The sequence below is a fragment of the Neoarius graeffei genome, chromosome 28 (assembly GCF_027579695.1).
Source record: "Neoarius graeffei isolate fNeoGra1 chromosome 28, fNeoGra1.pri, whole genome shotgun sequence".
Lineage (NCBI taxonomy): Eukaryota > Metazoa > Chordata > Actinopteri > Siluriformes > Ariidae > Neoarius > Neoarius graeffei.
In genome coordinates, this window is record NC_083596.1 from 22,193,014 (window position 1) to 22,212,728 (window position 19,715).

The window sequence follows — 19,715 nt, forward strand, 5'->3', positions numbered from 1 at the left end:
ACTATCCCATGAAATAAACAACCTTTTACACTCTGATCAGTTTACACTAATTTGTTATACTTCCGTTTGGGTTATTCAGGGTCTCTGCAACATTTCAGTGGCTCATGGATAGAATCCTCCATTCACATACTGCCTATACCAGCGTTTCTCAACCTTTTTTCAGTCACGGCACCCTTCAGAAGTATGGAAATTCTCAAGGCACCCCCATATAAAATATACGCAGTCACGCTGACCATACGCTGACCCCGGCAGTGACGTTGTGACATGGGAAAGGGGGCCATGAGACAAATTTTGATGATGCATGAGGCGGCAATGGTCTGCATTAGTGTAACTATCGTTTTTGGGAATTTTAATTCATTTTATTTATTTCAATGTTAGAATATATAATTTTTTGACGGCACCCCGGGGTGCCGCGGCACACCAGTTGAGAAGGGCTGGCCTATACCACAGCCTATCTAGATGACATTATTATTTATAGCAATGATTGGCAGTGGCACATGCAACATCTGAGGACAGTTCTGAAGTCCTTGAGATGTGCAGAGCTCACAGCAAACCCAAACAAGTGTGTGATTGGGCAGGTGGAAGTATGGTATCTGGGTTTCCACTTGGGTTATGTGCAGGTGCGTCCCCAAATTGATGAGACAGCTGCAACTGCAACATGTCCAAGAGCCAAGACCAAAAATGAGATGAGACAATTTCTGGGGCTGGCTAGTTATAATCGTAAGTTCATGCCTAACTATTCAGATGTCACCAGCCGACTGGCTGACCTCACTGAAAAGCTGCACTGTGTGGCAGGGTACTATTACACTCCCCTGACTTTTTGCTTCCATTTATTTTGCAGACTGATGCATTGTACAGAGGGCTTGGGGTCATTTTGTCCCAGATGGTGGAGGGGAGGAGTGCCCAGTGCCAGAAGCTCTCAGTGTAAGGGATGAAATATAGGATCATCAAAAAATTGTGGTTAGCCATCAAGTGAGCGGTCCTCACCATCCGGTACTACCTGCTGAATGCCCTTTCTTTCTTTGCTTGAATCAACACCCGGCTCCATTGGCTCCACCACATGAAGGATGCCAATGTGTGGATCACTTGTTGGTATCTGGCTCTTCAGCCCTTTAACTTCAAAGTGGTCAATGGGCCAGAGGCACAGAGGGCTGTGGCAGATTTATTCTCCCATCAGGGGTGTGGGGGTCGCAGTATCCAACTGTAGATGGGCAGTAGGGGTATGTGGAGGTGGAGATGTGATTGAACATTGGTTTGTGAATGGAGAACAAGGCCACGGAAGGTGAGTGGCAAAGTGATTACACCTGGGACTGATTAACAGGTGTGTGTGTGTTCTATCGCAGTGATGATTGAAAGCTTAAAAGAGGGGAGAAAGAGCCAAAAGGGGAGGTGTGTGTGTGTGTGTGTGTGAGTGAGAGAGAGAGACTTTGAAGTAATAAAACAACTGAAAAGCAAAAGTTGAAATTAAAGTGAATAAAGCAACAAAATAACCCATCTGTCTCCATTCCTCCATCTCCCAACTTCCTGAAGTGTCACATATGGCACATTGCAGCTTAAGACTTACCAGATCAGTCACTTATCAGTTACCTACAGCTGGTTGTAATAAAGTGTTGCACATCATTAAAAGATTGCCATTTTTTAAAAACTGTGCCATTGCTTGTCCTACTTTCTCATCATTTCTTCTTAACTGAATGACTGACTTTGCTTTACTTATGGATTTTAGTTTAGTAGTTTGATTCGTCACATATGTTACATAAAAAAGACAAAAGAATAAGTTAAGATATAACAAAATGACATGAAAAAAAGAAAAAAAAGAAAAGCGGTTTGTGACGGGGTAGAATACAGGACAAGGCCCAATTGATTTCCAACTCCTACATGTTACCAAAGAGTTAAAAATAAATAAATAAATAAATAAATAAATAAATCCTTACAATACAGAAGTGTAAAAATGTAAAAGAAAACCTAAATAAAAAGAAACAAACAAAAACATTTTTTTACAATAACCATTGGTTATGGGAGCTGGTATAACTGCAAGCTTCGCTTTATAGTGATTAGAGAGCAGGCTTTTTAATTGAGACAGATGAGTTGCATATTTTACAAAATGAGGGAGACTATTCCAGAGCTTAATGGTTCTAGGAAAATATGTGTATTGGAAATACTTAATTTTTAATAATTAGATAATTAATAGATTAGATAGATTAGCTAACAATTAGAATTTTTTGTTGCCATGCTTTATTTTATTTTACATTCAGTGTTTTTTTATTTAATGACATTCATATGAAATGATTGTGTTTCACAAAAGTATTAATTCACTTTGTGTGTTAACTGAAATAACTACACAAACTATTTAATCTTGATAGTATAACAAACTATTTAATCTTGATAGTATAACCTGTATATAAAAGTGCAGTTACTCAGTGCAAATTGTATGATTTGAAGCAAATCAAGTAGAGATCTTTCTTCTTAAATTCATGCACACTCAGGAGTATGAGCAGGAAAGAAAAATGTTCCTAAATGATGGGATTTTCATTAATACCGTATTTCTTGTGTAAAAGCTCATACAAATGATTTATGAATAAATCCATTTGTATCTGATAAATGAGGCCCAATGAGACTAAGTCAAAAAGAATTACATAATATTTTTTTTTTAAATGAAAAGAAACACAATACAGTTTTGTGAAATTTATTGAAAGATTTGTTTTAATGTTACCTTGAAGGTAATAATTTGGTTTGGAAGAGTTCAACTGACAAAAAAATTTGGGAACCCATGTGGTAGAACATCAGTCACCACCCAGCTCCAGATGATTCAGTCATTAGCTGTGTGTTCCTTCAGTGCTACACTGTAATTCCAAATATGGCAAGTCTTCATTTTATCATATACACAGTTCCACAGTGGTCTCTTCAAATGTTTTAATAGGAGTAAGGCAAACTCTCTCTCTCTCTCTCTCTCTCTCTCTCTCTCTCTCTAAGGCTATCTTCTCTTCAATTCTTCTGTTCTCTCTGTCCAACATTCTCTCAGCTCTGAAAGACTTTGATTATCACACACACATGCACACAAACTTACCACATTTCCTGTTTCTCTCTCCATCTCTCTAGTTCTTTTACCTCTTGCTCTTTTCTCTGAAACTATCTTTATTCTGTGGGTACTGACCAATTTCACAGGCCTTCTTTTTCCTCTCTGACCCTATTTTCTCTGTAGACTTGTTAAAGTGCAACAACATCATCCTCATTCTCCTTCTTTCCCTGACCTGTATGACATTAAGCTTTCTTTACTGCACTCTTTTTTCCAAAGCACATTGAGTGAGTAAACTGGATTTAAGGCTGTAAGACAACACCATTTACGATAAGCAACAGGAACACAAAGGACAGCAAATCTACGATTAAGTCATGGTTTACTTTAGCTATCTCTTTTTGTAAAGCATGGAAACTCAGCCTGTGTGTGTGTATATGTATGCATGATTTTCCATTTTCATATACCTACAGTACACTGAACATTATAAAAGACTGCTCCTCATGTTTTATTAGTCTCCTCCATGTTTTATGTAGAGTAAGGAAAAACAGAAAGGGGGGGTAGCACTTCAACTTTTCTTCATTTAAGATCTGTTTTTTTTAATGTCTTTATTGTGTAATGATCAACGAAAGGCTTACAGTAACAATACAAAGAAGATTTGTGAGAATTTTGTGTCTTCAAAGAACTGTAAGAAATGCACATCGAGCTCATGCACTTATTGAGCATGACTGTGACGCATGATGTCATTATTGTGGTGTTATGGATACCACACACTAGAGTACAAATGAAAGTCTGAAGCAAGACAGAACATACTGTTGTTAATGAAAAAGAACAGCTCACAATAAACCACAGTGTTTTATTTGGCATTGTTTTACAGAATGTCATTTTTGGTGGCATTCATATGTGTATCAGAAGTACACTGGAGGTCTGTCAGTTCTCTGTCATTGTTAGCCAATGTTATGGTTTTACAGATTATTCAAACATTGTAAAATGCAGGATTATTTGCTTTCTCTCTTAGATATATACTCTGCCATACAGGAAGAGATTTAAACAGAAAGATTTACACAATCATGGTGTAATGTAATATACTATGTAGTATAATACTGTATATAAACGCTATGTTAGCATAACAATAGCAGAAAGCTACATTATCACCTGCAGCATGCTGCTTTTATACTGGATAGTAACGTTTTACAAGGCCAAATCATTTCTCCAAAGTTCCTTACAAATCTAATTCTCTCCCACATTAAAGACATCTCATTCTCATTATCTCTAGCCACTTTATCCTGTTCTACAGGATCGCAGGCAAGCTGGAGCCTATCCCAGCTGACTACGGGTGAAAGGCGGGGTACACCCTGGACATTTATAAATAAATAAATAAAACACTTCAACTTTTTTTGAATACACTGGAAAGGCCCACAGTCATACTGTGTGATGTGCACATTCTGATCCCTCAAATGACCAATATTAACAGGAAATCTTACAGTCCTAGTTTTGTTATGATGGAGAATTAGAAAAAAGAAGGTTTTTACCATTTTTATCTTCATTAAAAAATTACTCCTGGGCTTCCTTTCATGATTTTAGCATCTCACAAAACACTGCACAAGTTTTATATTCTTTATTAGGCCAGAAAGAATTCATGTGAAACCAAACCTAGGGCCATTAATACAGGTTGATGATTATAGAGACTCCATAGTGAATTATTATATGCTTCATTTAATAACTTGCCAATGCTAACATGTTATTATGGGTATACACAGGGCAGAACCAGAATTACAAAAACCATGTGACAAACCAAAGCATAATTGCAAATGGAGTGTACTTTTCCTAAACAGATCCTCTGCCCAAGCCATGGTCATAAACACTCACAGAACAGAAAATAATTATAGTACCAGTCAGCCATGAACCAAGTAGCTCATTGAAACCATGCCTGGTAAATGAAAAACACTGCTGAAGATTTAGTACTCCCACTAAGATTTTCAGCATGCCCATGTAGGCACAATGTATGCACATTTGTACAAGCAAGATAGATATCAACTATAGTACCTTGAAACAATTAAACCTGGATTATGTATTTAAAATAATTTTCCTAAACCATGCACTGCATTTTCTGTAGACCACCATTCACTTGCAGACCACTTTTGCACTGGAGCCTTGGAAACAATTGCATCCCATTGTTTTGCAGTATAATTCAGAACCAGATGTAGATACTGTGGATGATGTGCATGGTACAGTACACCATTTTTGGCTTTGTGTGGATTCCCCCTTTTGCCTGTGGACCACACATTTGAAATTTCAAAATTAGGTTGTGACTCTGTGCCAAGGGATTTTCCTGCTGGTCAGCTATGTTGTGAAGCCAAGGGGAAACATAAAGCTGGAAATCCCAAGCACAGAGTAGAAGACAGCCAGAGAAACTGAGCTGGACCTTCTGGTGCCTACTGAATTGTTTCAGTTTGTGTTGAGGTTTCTTTATTGGATGTGAATAATTCTCATCAAAATGGAACATTCGTCAATGCCAAGAAAGGATGAGGTGTTTAAGAGGTTAAATCAATGATATTGCGAAAACAAATCTTTTTCGGAAAGGTGGAGCATTTCTTATGTATGTGAGTCATGCCTTTCCATCAAACCAAGTGAGCAAGTGAGTCAAGCTTACTTCCACTGTTTTGCATCAAACTTACTTCCGCTGTCCATGGTGCACTAATTTCCAAGTAAAATTGTACCAAAATAGAGCTTCATTAGTCTCTTATTTAATTTATTTTATTCTAATATTTTATACTCCAGTGGTATTATGACAAAAGAGGGTTATTAAACCAAATCAAGTGAGGAGCTGGACTGCATGAAAATGTCACTTGTGTTTGGCCACCCACATATTCATATCACACTCTTTTAATTCTGGTCTTATACATTGAAACAGTTCTTTTCTATTTTTTATTCCTTTGTTAGAGTCCCTGGATGAATTTCAGTAAAAAAATAGAAATACACTGCTTTTTGGAAGGTTTACATGCAATGCTACGCTGGCCATCAGAACAATAAGGCTCACCATAGTGTAATGCTCACCATTCCTCTATCTCTGCTAGCTGGTCCTGCGGTCAGTGGTTATATTGGATACAGATCAATCATTTGTGGTGTGACACAGACAGGCTGGGAGATTCAATCCCTTGAGGACCTCCAAACTGAACTGAGGATATGGAGCTATACCAGTGGCGGCTGCTGGTTTTTAAAACAGGGGAAGCCCATTTTACGCATTCATCGTAAAACCTGTAGGCCGGATATCAAAGCATAGAAAGGTGTGCCCCATTAGCATAGTGAACTAGACAACCCTACCTAGTGGCAGAAAGTATTTTTGCTTGTACATTTCATGTTATAGTCTGGCTTGCCAGGCTAGTGCCTCATATCCTTAATCAAAAATATCAAACATCCAAAAATCACTGGCTATTCAACGAAGAGCCTTGAACATCATACCCTGATATGCAACACAGAGTCTTTAACACAACACCCAACTGTGCAACACATCCTTGAACATCTTCTGCAACACAGTCTGGAAATTCATAACCAGGTAGGCTATGCAACACACAGAACCTTGAATATTATACCCAGGTATAACCTATAACACAGAGCCCTCCATTCTCTTAACATTACTGAACAATATACACACTTCAGATTCATGAACATGAACACTATTTATACACAAATTCTGCCCTCCACTCCTTTTCCAGAAAATGGTCTGTGACCCTGTCATACCAGCTGGTTGTGCTTTCCAGAGACTTCACCAATTTCTGTTAGCAGCTAGCACTGCAGATCCCAATAAGGCTCAAGCTAGCCTACAACCAGATTGAACTATAAATGAAATAAACGAGTGAATTCACGAATGATCAAACTGATAGAATGGATGAAAGTTAACGGAGCACAACGAGTAATATTTACATTTATTTACAGAGTAATGTACAGAGACATCAATGAGAAGAACCGTTTATATGAAAAGAAATTCGGACAGCACTTTGGCACACGACTACACTTTCTCGACATCCGCTAGGGACTGATCATGCTTCCGTGTTCCTCGCCGAAGTACCACCCTCCTCATGTCTTTCAAACACTACCTCCAATAATCCTATATCAGCCCGGCTTCTTGTCCCTCCCACTGTCTCATTTAGTCCCAGAGAAGCCCGGCTTCCCTGGAAGTGACGGTTTTGTTGCTTTTAACCAATAACAACTAGCCGAAATTGGCTGTTCATAGCCGTCTCATAGACTGCAACGGATACCCGGCTGCCAGTCAGTGTTGCCAGATACTGCTGACGTTTTCCATCCCAAAATATGTTCAAAACCCGCCAAAATGCACTTAAAACCGCCCAATCTGGCAACACTGCTGCCAGTCCATAGAGCCCATTGAAATAAGAAAGGTTACAGCCTGGCAGCAAAGGTGATTCTCGTAGCGAACTGCAAGTTCGTCAGACATCACTCAAATAAGTTACAGGATAGTTATGAACATAAATACAATCTTGGGCATATATTATGTTATGCAAGTTATTGTTTTAATGAGAATTCAACATCGTAGATGCCGCAGTTTGGGGAGAGAATTTTAGGGGAAGCTCGGCTTCCCTTGCTGTCTCTGAGAAATCGCCCCTGAGCTATACCTATTATCCAGTATTTTCTTTGTTCTGTTTCTTCCTGGGCATATTGTTCAGTCTCTGTTGTAGTAGGAGAACTGCAAGTCTGTGGAGCAGATCCTGAGAACCCAGAGGAACTGAATATGATGGTTTTAACTGATTGGAAGTATAGATTAATATTGTATCTGATCTGCTATTCCTGTCCATAGAGGTTTTTCTTTTGTCTCACTTCTCACCATAAACTTTAAAACTGAGGAGGATGACATGATATATGAGTAAAGATGATGAGTAAAGAGGAAATATGACACAAACCAGCAAGAGTGAGCTTGTATTTCCCCTTTTTCCCCTCCAGTGACTCTCCTCCACCTCCACTCCCCCACCCCTTCTTCCATCCTGTCATCCCTGGCAGGCACATTGACCTTTTCCCCTCATTTCCCATTGTCTCCGGATATGAGTAACATGGCAGGTCATGAAGAAAAGGATGTTATGAGGAAGAAGTGGAGCAAAGAATGGAGTAAAAAGCACCACCGCCCTTACCGTTCATCTTCCCAAGGGAGCTCACTGATGCAAATGACTTACCTGGCTTGTAGCTCCGAGTCACTAGCATTGTTCCTAGTAATTGCAGCCTCTAAAACTAGATACAGCTGTGAAACTGTGTTCTGTGGGGGGGTCTGTTTTATACTAGTTTTATGGTTTAAAGATTTCTGTTGGAATGCTTCACAGAGGGGGCAGTGCACTGGGTAGCATTGTTGTGTCACAGCAAGTTTAACCCTGACATTGGGTTACAGTCTGTGTGGAGCTTCACATGTCATTCCTTTGTCTGTGGTTTCCTTTAGGTTCTCCAGTTTCCTCCATGCTCCCGAAAACATGGATTGGCTATTTGCAGTGGACCAATATACTATTCAGAGCATGTTTCTACTTCAAACCCAGTGTTCCTGGAACAGGCCCTGGATCCATGGTGGCCCTGACTAGGATAAAGCAGATAATTAAGATGAGTGAATGAATGGTTCACAGAGAATATCTGCATTTTAATCAGTGTGATGTTTATATCGTTGGGTAATCCTAGAACTTATAGAACTGCAACTTTAAAGCAAGCACATATTAATGTTAGTACTAGCAAGAAAAGCACAGAGAAAGTGAGATATTGTGTTAAAAAAGAGAGAGAAAATGACAGGTAATGTTCAGAGAAAGAAATCCAGCATCTGGTCTAGCTGTGCTTTTTTGATATTCCAATCCCCTCTTAAGTGAGTCTGCTGATATAAAACATTTTTGGCAACTGACATGACAGTGCTTTCTGGTTGATGTAATACTCCAATCCAACTCACCACGCATAATGTTCAGGCCTGACACTGTTTTTCCCCAGTTATATATACAACCCCGATTCCAAAAAAGTTGGGACAAACTATAAATTGTAAATAAAAAAATTAGGAGGAGGGACACTGGACGCCTGGACAGATTGGTGAGGAAGGCAGGTTCGGTGGTGGGCATGGAGCTAGAGACCCTCACCTCAACAGCAGAGAACAGAACTCTGAACAGACTGGATTCTGTAATGGACAATCCAAACCACCCCCTTCACACCATTTTCACCAACCAAATGAGTCTCTTTAGCCAAAGATTCCGTGCCCCCTCATGTAGGACAGACAGGCTACGGAGGTCCTTTGTCCTACGGGCCATTCAACTGTTCAATAGCACACAGAAGGACAACAAGGACATCATCACTGGGGACTGGACTGCCTAACACCCATGTCCTCCATTTATTCCAGGCTTCTTTGCTTGTGTGTGTGTGTGTGTGTGTGTGTGCGCGCGTGTGTGCCTGAGCTGGCGTGTGTGTGTGTGTGTGTGTGTGTGTGTGTGTGTGTGTGTGTGTGTGTGTGTGTGTGTGTGTGTATTGTGCAATACATTTTTCACCGGATTTCTCACTGTGAAAATTGATGTCTGTTTTTGTTCACTGTAATCCGTGTGTGTGTGTGTGTGTGAGTGTGTGTGTGTGTGTGCATGTGTGTGTGTGTGCGTGCGTGTGCATGTGTGTGTGTGTGTGTGCATGTGTGGTGTGTATGTATGTGGGCGTGTGTGTGTGGGTGGGTGGGTTTTTTGACTGTGTAATACTTTCTTCACTGGACTTTTTACTGTGACAATTGAGAAGCATCCCCTCTATCATGGCTGACACTTGCTATTTGTTCACTTGTTATTTGTTCACTTAATGTTTCACTTTAATATCTCTTTTTGCACTATACCAGAAGTTTTTGCTCTTGGTTGAATTAGTGTAATTTAGTGTAATGTTGATCTAGTGTAATTTCTTCCCTCTCTGTATCTTAATATGTGTTTTTTGTACATTTGTGTAAGCTACTTGACACTTTAATTTCCCTCTGGGGATCAATAAAGTTACTCTACTCTACTCTACTCTACTCTACTCTACTCTACTCTACTCTACTCTACTCTACTCTACTCTACTCTACTCTACTCTACTAAAAACGGAATGCAATAATTTACAAATCCCAAAAACTGATATTGTATTCACAATAGAACATAGACAACATATCAAATGTCGAAAGTGAGACATTTTGAAATTTCATGCCAAATATTGGCTCATTTGAAATTTCATGACAGCAACACATCTCAAAAAAGTTGGGACAGGGGCAATAAGAGGCTGGAAAAGTTAAAGATACAAAAAAGGAACAGCTGGAGGACCAAATTGCAACTCATTAGGTCAATTGGCAATAGGTCATTAACATGACTGGGTATAAAAAGAGCATCTTGGAGTGGCAGCGGCTCTCAGAAGTAAAGATGGGAAGAGGATCACCAATCCCCCTAATTCTGCGCCGACAAATAGTGGAGCAATATCAGAAAGGAGTTCGACAGTGTAAAATTGCAAAGAGTTTGAACATATCATCATCTACAGTGCATAATATCATCAAAAGATTCAGAGAATCTGGAAGAATCTCTGTGCGTAAGGGTCAAGGCCAGAAAACCATACTGGGTGCCCATGACCTTCGGGCCCTTAAACGGCACTGCATTGCATACAGGCATGCTTCTGTATTGGAAATCACAAAATGGGCTCAGGAATATTTCAAGAGAACATTATCTGTGAACACAATTCACCGTGCCATCTGCCGTTGCCAGCTAAAACTCTAAAAAATAGTTCAAAGAAGAAGCCGTATCTAAACATGATCCAGAAGCGCAGACGTCTTCTCTGGGCCAAGGCTCATTTAAAATGGATTGTGGCAAAGTGGAAAACTGTTCTGTGGTCAGATGAATCAAAATTTGAAGTTATTTATGGAAATCAGGGACGCCGTGTCATTCGGACTAAAGAGGAGAAGAACGACCCAAGTTGTTATCAGCGCTCAGTTCAGAAGCCTGCATCTCTGATGGTATGGGGTTGCATTAGTGCGTGTGGCATGGGCAGCTTACACACCTGGAAAGACACCATCAATGCTGAAAGGTATATCCAGGTTCTAGAGCAACATATGCTCCCATCCAGATGACGTCTCTTTCAGGGAAGACCTTGCATTTTCCAACATGACAATGCCAAACCACATACTGCATCAATTACAGCATCATGGCTGCGTAGAAGAAGGGTCCGGGTACTGAACTGGCCAGCCTGCAGTCCAGATCTTTCACCCATAGAAAACATTTGGCGCATCATAAAATGGAAGATACGACAAAAAAGACCTAAGACAGTTGAGCAACTAGAATCCTACATTAGAAAAGAATGGGTTAACATTCCTATCCCTAAACTTGAGCAACTTGTCTCCTCAGTCCTCAGACGTTTACAGACTGTTGTAAAGAGAAAAGGGGATGTCTCACAGTGGCAAACATGGCCTTGTCCCAACTTTTTTGAGATGTGTTGTTGTCATGAAATTTAAAATCACCTAATTTTTCTCTTTAAATGATACATTTCCTCAGTTTAAACATTTGATATGTCATCTATGTTCTATTCTGACTAAAATATGGAATTTTGAAACTTCCACATCATTGCATTCTGTTTTTATTTACAATTTGTCCCAACTTTTTTGGAATCGGGGTTGTGTGTGTGTATATATATATATATATATATATATATATATATATATATACTGTATATATATATATATATATATATATATATATATATATATATATATATATATATATATATATAATATATATATATATAAACACCCATAATAAAGCCTCACTGCCTTATAAGGCCTTGGATAGTGAGCAAAGAGCTGCTGCATTCTATGGTTTGAAATTTGGACCACATTATCTTTCTCTCACTTTCTATCACTCCCTCCCTTCCTCTTTCCTTCCAGTCAAGGAGTAGCCTTTGAATACTCTCAGTTCCTGAGCCATGGGAATGTTGATGGGAAATAAATGGAAAATGATACAGAAAAAGCACAGTGTGTCCTAAACAGGGAACCTTAAAGAGAATAGTCATGATGTGAGTTTTTCCAGTACGTGGCACACGAACTGTGTAACATGAAACAAAAGTGTATTGTTCATGGTGCAGGAAAAGCCTCCATGCTTTGATACAATTGTGTCAAGATGTTAAGCTGAAGGCTCATCGTCCAATAATAGCTTCTGGTTTTAAGCCCACCGAAAGTCTTGAAGTATATTTCACCAAGACAATGAAAAAACACATGGGATGCAGAGTGATAAAGCATCTCGTTAGTACATGTTTTATTTGGAATAAATACCTTGAAGTCATGACAATTCAAAATGCCAGAGTAAAAAAATACATCAAATAGAAAGGTATTTACAGGATTTATTTGTGCACAGCTAGATGGATGTATACATGGTATACAAGGCAGCCCATGCAGGACGTTGAACTCTTTTGCTGTACTAAAGTGCAAAAGAAAAAAAAATGGATAAAACATTCCAAGTCATATTGGAACCATCTTTTAGATGGACGATATGGTCGCTCCAAAGAACCACACACACATATCTTTTTAATGTATTATGCATTACATGAATTTACACTGTGTACAAAAGACAGTTTACCAGGTTGGCATCCGGCACAAAACCATGCCTCATGGCGTAAGCCATCAAAAGACATTGCTATAATATGTAATAACTTAGTTACTGTACCAGACAGGGCTTGATTATAGCAGCTGCACCTCTGTCTCACTGGAAAGAGAGGATAAAATAAAAACAAATGAGATGTTGGATGATTAATTGAGAAAAAGAACCTGTCTCGGAGGCACAGTTTTCAGAATGAGCAGGGCCGGACTCTAACGACTAACTGTCTCACCCTGAACTACAGATAAATAGATGACCTGTTGAGATTCAGGAGCAAGATTAATATCCTAATATTAAGATCATTAACTCAGCTGGAGTCCTTTTCTTCAGCCTTTATATATGTCTATGTGACATTTGGTGCGTAGACTGGTGATGCCGCACCTTGCTTTAAAAGGCATGAAAGTTCTAGTCACTAAAAAATAGCAAATTGACAGAAATTTTCTCCTACAAAATAAGATTTTGGAGGGAATCAATAAAATCTTGCTGCTCTGGCATTCTCTCAATGTTTATTATGCCAGAAATATTCAAGTAGACAACAAGACTAATTCATGTTTTCAAATGAGAATGGAAAATGCACAAACCATTACACCATACTCTGTTTATATAACACTTAACCCCTTAACCCCAGACACTCTGGACCCTTTTGAGGCATTAACACAAGAGGGAATTAAGGAGGCCATGCAGTACAAGGGCAATTTCTGTGCTATATTTTCGACTCTGTGGAACGTTTCTTTTTAGCCCAAAAGATAATCTGCATTTAAGTTAGCCGACATGGCAATATTGGTATTGCTTCTCTCTGTTTTATAGCAGTTTTTTTTCTTCTTCATATTACTTCCCCTTTGCAGGCAAGACAAAAAAACAAGATGCACCAGAACAAATAAAGTTCTGGATCGTTTAACTTTTAAGTGTTCTTTGTTTGTTGAGTATATCGTTTAACAAAGTGACAAGTCCATAAAAGGAGATAACATGGAAGGTGAAGTGTGGGAAAAGGTGTCATTAGCAGGGTTTTAATGAACAAAAGTCTAGCTCCTGTGGCTTCTTCATGCTCATACAGTGATCCCTGGGAAGAACCATGCCTGTCTTGGTGGCACAGCGGAGTGGGCGCCGTTTGAAGCCTTTGCCACAGGTCTTGGAACAGGAAGACCACTCACCTATATGCCATACTGGGCATGGATCACCACAAGCCCGCAATGCACTGGGCCTGTTGGCTGGATCACAGTCCGTCCCAGGAGTGCCGTCTCCTCTTAGGCACTGTACCAATCTCCTCTGGAGGCCATTCCCACAGGTCACTGAGCACTCCTCCCACCCAGTAGTCACCCATTTCCCAGGGGGTGGAGTCTCTTTGACATAGGGAGGTGAAATTTTTTTATTTGGGGGATCAGCTCCTTTCCCAAGCACTCCTTCGTCAACAAGGACACTGTTTTCAGCCAAAGTCCTGCCCTCCTTCTTTAACACCTTGTCCTCCTTGGTTTCTCGTTTGATATAGAAGGAATAGCGGATGCGTGGAGGCGTTAAGTGGCCCACAGACAGCACCTCCACTGTCAGAGCTTCTCCCAGTGGCCTTACAGCCTGCAGTGTCTCTGATTGGCCACTGGTGCCGCTGTAGCGCAAGAGGCTGCCCCGCACTAGGATGTCCCGCTCCACCGCCGACACTATATAGTTGCCATTAAGAAGGTATTCGCCTTGGCTGTTCTTGACAGCCAGGTAGTTATCATCATTTACCATTCCCTTATAGCCACGCTGGCGGATGTCAATGTTGGACGCACCCACTGGAAGCATGACGACAAAGTTGTAGCCGTGACTATGGGAAAAAAAGGTAGAAGAAAGTAAGGTTAGGGTTTTAATACTGAAGTGAATTTATAGATACCACTTATCAAAGTATCTGAATATGTGTCTTTGGTTACCGAATGCAGGATGGTGAAGTTTCATATTAGATATTCACTGCATGTTTGCACCTCCAATGCCAGTCAGTAGCGTTAAAAAAAGAGCGTGTGAGAAGGTTTTCTTTCATATCTACCTATCTATTGAGATATATATATATATATATATATATATATATATATATATATATATATATATATATAAATTTTTTTTTTTTGAGTAGTTGTTGACAACAGTACATTGTTGTCGATTTTGCTTTCAATTTCAACATACTGTACTATCCCAACTTTTCTGATTTGGGGTTGTATTTACAGCCTAAAAAACAGTTTTCATTGGGACATAATGGGGTAACAATAAAGGAATGATTAAACTGCTTCTTGCTCAATCCAATATCATGCAAGGAAAATGCGATTAAGTCCAAGGTCAAGCTCCCACATAGCTGAAATGAACAGCACATTCTGTTCCACACATGGAAATTTCGTGCAAATGTTGTGTTAGCATGCAACTGCATAGTTATGTCTGAAGTCTGAATACCCCTGTCTACAATTGTGATATTTAAATCCTCACTATATTCACTAACTACACTCTGAATACTGCCTCATGTCTCTATCAATAATCCACAACATAGCTGCTGATTTTGCACACAATTTATAAGACTGCACACACACAAATTAGCGCTCTTTAGTTTGTTGAGAAATAGGAAATTACTTTGAAGCAACCAAGAAGGAATGTGATTTGCCTGTGATTTCAATGTGAATAGCATTTCGGACAGTTTGACCTATTTTGCATGAACATCTCTGTCTAAAATAGTCTCACTGTATAAATTATGTGAAGGCATGATCATGATCCGAGCCCATAAAAATCTACAAGATGATTTTATGAAATACAGTGTCACATGACATCTGATTTCTCGGGAATATCAACTATTATTACATCCACATTCACTGGATATGAGCAATCGCACGCTCTGATTGGCTACTCTACTACTAGGATATCAGGTCATATACCGTGAGTAGAGAAAAACAAAATGGTGGCGTGTGTTGCTGGACCAACCGAGGATGAAATAAAAACTCTACTCAAAAACAAAATCCCTAAAAATACAAAAAAGCAACAAAATATGGAATAAAAGTATTTGATGGTAAGAACGTATCTTTTTTATTTTTCAAGAATTATTATTATAGCATTTTCCACAAATTGCTCCTGTCATTTCGCTAGTTTGTTTACATTCTAAGTGGAAATGATTTTGTTGGACATTTTGTATAAAGTTTTTATTTATCAAATTTTCAAAATAAAAATAAAAGTGCTCTGTTTCTCAAGATCCAGTGAATGTGGATATAATAAAACAGTTATTTCACTCAATCTTGTCATACATGGCTTATAGCCAACTCAGCGCTACATGCCTTGTTGACTATCAGCTCACGTATGACTCGATTTCATGGAATAACTATTAAATATGATCGGAATGCAGGCCACAACGATAATTTTACATTCCCTTCTTACAGGAACTTACATGGGTTTCGTGAAGAGGCCAGAAATCTTCTTGCAGCTCTTATTGTCTCCTCCACAGACTCCACACTTGTCAAACTTCTTGCTGGAGCCCAGTTTACCGTCACAGCCCGCCTTGCTACATTTGCCCTGAACACAGACTCCTGAAGAGTCCGGAGAACATGGAGTCCCATCCACAACCTGTGAAAGACAGGAGAAAAGATTGCAAAAGGCTATTCTGACAGCTGAGACATGACAGTGAATTGGTCATGCACCTCAAGAAGATAACTATTACTATGACTTAGTGCTGCTCATTACATTTATAACTGTAGAATGCCAACTGCTTACAGTTCCTAAATCTGTAAGGACCAGTATTCTCTCTCAAATCATCATGACTTTAAAGATGGAACATGCCTTTTGCTTCAATAAATTACTTATTTTCTTACTTATTAAATAAGTCAATGAATTACTTATTAAATTACTTATTCTTTCTTGCTTGCCATATTTTCCATTCACCCACGCTCTATTTCCTCCACAGTAGGTGTGCAAGTCTTTTCAACTGATTCAAAATCAGTGGTAGCTGCTTGTGAATGAGTGCCTATTCCTGATATGCCTCATGATTCTGTGGAGGCTCAAGCCACACCTCTGTATCTCGCCCCAGATTAACCCCTTGTTCTTTACTATCTCTCCACAATTTTTTTTCTCCATCCACCCTGACAGCTATGAGAATATAAAGGCAATCATGGGATGGTCAGAACCTTCACCAACTGTTTCATATCACTTGTCCACATTATAGGTTTATATAATATTCTTGTATTATTTGTTTCAATTCTTTTTTTACAAAAATGGCTATAGCTCTGAGTTTTATATAGCCAATTCTTAATCCTCTACTGCATGAATTATTACCTATACTTTAAAAAAAGAATGTATTATTCTTAGTTAATATGGCTTAAACACGAGAAAGATATGATATAGTTGGTAGTTGGTAAATTGTTGCCATATGGCAACAATGTGCAATGTTGGAAAGTGCTGTAAAATCTATTTTTTTCCTTGAAATATTAAGGCGACTCATTTTAGATTTTTCAGATCACGGATCCGCCGACGGCAGTTAAATACTACCGCTGAAAAAATAAAAAGTCTGTGTGTATTTTTATTTGAACCGCCGAAACGTACAAAAAGAAATGACAAAATTTTGGGGTCACATATTTTTCTTGTAACAGCATTGTATCCCCAGTACTAGATCCTATTTGTCACAAGTAAAAAGGAAAAATGGTAAATACAAATGACAACGTGTGTTGTATATATCCACTTCAGCCAAGTCAGAAAACGAAACTATTTATGGCATTGTGTATTCACTTGAATGTTAGGTTCGAATGTTGTAAATTCTATGGGGTGATTTACGACCGCTTTATGACAGTATAAACCTTGTGCTGATCATGGCTGATGCTGACAGCATGGCTTCCGAGCCATCGACTCAACTCTATGTAAGCATAACATGTGGTAAACAAAAATCTTTTCATTGTCTCACTGACCAAAACGTGAGCGATTTCGTCTCTCAAGCATTGAAGATAAACAATGAAATGATCAAAACGATCTTTGGTTAACAGAGAGAAGGTAGCGATTTAACCAGGGCCATGCTGAACATGCCTGCAGTAACGTTAGTTTGAGATTTTGGCTGCAGGTATCTGACTGTAGAATTAGAAGAGGAAGGTGCCAGAGAGAGTCCTATCGAACTGAGTATCACGAAGGTATCAGCCCTCGATGTGCTAATAAGAGCTCAACAGTCATATGACCACACACCTTCAGAGAAGTAAGTACTGGAATACTAGTCCAGTTTTATATTAGAACACACACACACACACACATATATATATACACACACACACGCGCACACACACACATATATATACATACACACAAACGTGTTGTGTGCCTACTTAGGATTTGCGCATTCTTAAGAATTGTCATTGGGAATGCCAGGCTAGCACTAGGATTTCAAATTGATTAACCACATTACAGTAAATCAAAAGAAGAAATATATTTTTGGCTAATTTGTATTATATTTTTCAAGATTTTCTTTAAGTGGCTGATGGCTAGCGATAGCCTCATGAGCATATGCATGGTACTTGTACAGGTATGAATTGATGGTGTATAGAAAAATAGCTCTGATATATGTGGATCAATGTTTTTGAGATCAGACAAGTACATGTATCTGTGGTACAAAATATCTCTTGCTGTGTGCTGTGTGATTTTAAGAAATGTTGAAACTAATTTTTTGAAGGTGTTCGTTTAAAAAAATACTATTCATGATAAATATTGATATGTAGGAAAACAGAAATTGGACAATATGGTCAGGTAGGTTTATTTTTTCTTGTATTGGTGATGGTAGCATTTCTATTTTGTGCTGGTAGCATGTAAGCTTGCCTGTAGATAGAATGAACTGATGATTTTGATTTTTTTATTTCCATATAGAATTATGTGAACACATATTTTATTCAAACAAATACATCTGATATAACGATAGGGCCATAAATGATAATAGTATATATATATATATATATATATATATATATATATATATATATATAAAGGGAGTCTCTTGAATTTAAATTATTTTATCATCTTAATCTGACATTGAAATTTTGCCATGCGAAAAAAAAGAAAAAATAGACAAGGACACTTTTCTTTTTATTTCAATCGACATTATCAGAAATATGTTGAAAAAATCCGTGAACCTAAAAATAAAAGATGGGTGGCCTAACTCTTCCTTAAAAGTCTTAATTGTCTCATCTCATCTCATTATCTCTAGCCGCTTTATCCTTCTACAGGGTCGCAGGCAAGCTGGAGCCTATCCCAGCTGACTATGGGCGAAAGGCGGGGTACACCCTGGACAAGTCGCCAGGTCATCACAGGGCTGACACATAGACACAGACAACCATTCACACTCACATTCACACCTACGGTCAATTTAGAGTCACCAGTTAACCTAACCTGCATGTCTTTGGACTGTGGGGGAAACCGGAGCACCCGGAGGAAACCCACGCGGACACGGGGAGAACATGCAAACTCCACACAGAAAGGCCCTCGCCGGCCCCGGGGCTCGAACCCAGGACCTTCTTGCTGTGAGGCGACAGTGTTAACCACTACACCACCGTGCCACCCAGTCTTAATTGTACTTAATGAAATTCATAATCAAATATTTACATTCCTGAATAAAATAATATAAATTTCACTGTAATTTGGGTAATGTTAATAATAACATTTGTAATAACACAGTTTCAATGAAAATATTATCAGGCCCATATTTTAGAGTTGATTTGACATCCAAAATTCCAAACACAAAATTACAAATGTCTGGTGGTGTAGTGGTTAACACTGTCGCCTCACAGCAAGAAGGTTCCGGGTTCGAACCCAGCGGCCGGTGAGGGCCTTTCTGTGTGGAGTTTGCATGTTCTCCCCGTGTCTGTGTGGGTTTCCTCCGGGTGCTCCGGTTTCCCCCACAGTCCAAAGACATGCAGTTAGGTTGACGTGGGGCGGCCTTGGGCTGAGGTGCCCTTGAGCAAGGTACCTGACCCCTGACTGCTCCCCGGGCGCTCTGGTGTGGCTGCCCACTGCTCTGAGTGTGTGCGTGTGTTCACTGCTTCAGATGGATTAAATGCAGAGGATGAATTTCACTGTGCTTGAAGTGTGCATGTGACGAATAAAGGTTTCTTTCTAAAATGTTTTATTTTTACTTC

At 39.1% G+C, this 19,715-nt stretch overlaps 1 protein-coding gene across 1 annotated transcript in view; it reads right to left on the reverse strand.

Moving 5' to 3' along the window:
* Positions 1–12,256: 12,256 nt before the first annotated feature.
* Positions 12,257–19,715, reverse strand: part of adamts15a (ADAM metallopeptidase with thrombospondin type 1 motif, 15a) — a 30,590-nt gene continuing 23,131 nt past the window's right edge. The window contains exons 7-8 of the mRNA XM_060913471.1: positions 16,004–16,179; positions 12,257–14,413 (exon numbers count right to left, since the gene is read on the reverse strand). Coding sequence (XP_060769454.1) covers positions 13,609–14,413; positions 16,004–16,179 — 981 coding nt within the window. The 3' untranslated portion in view covers positions 12,257–13,608. The remainder of the gene's footprint in view (positions 14,414–16,003; positions 16,180–19,715) is intronic.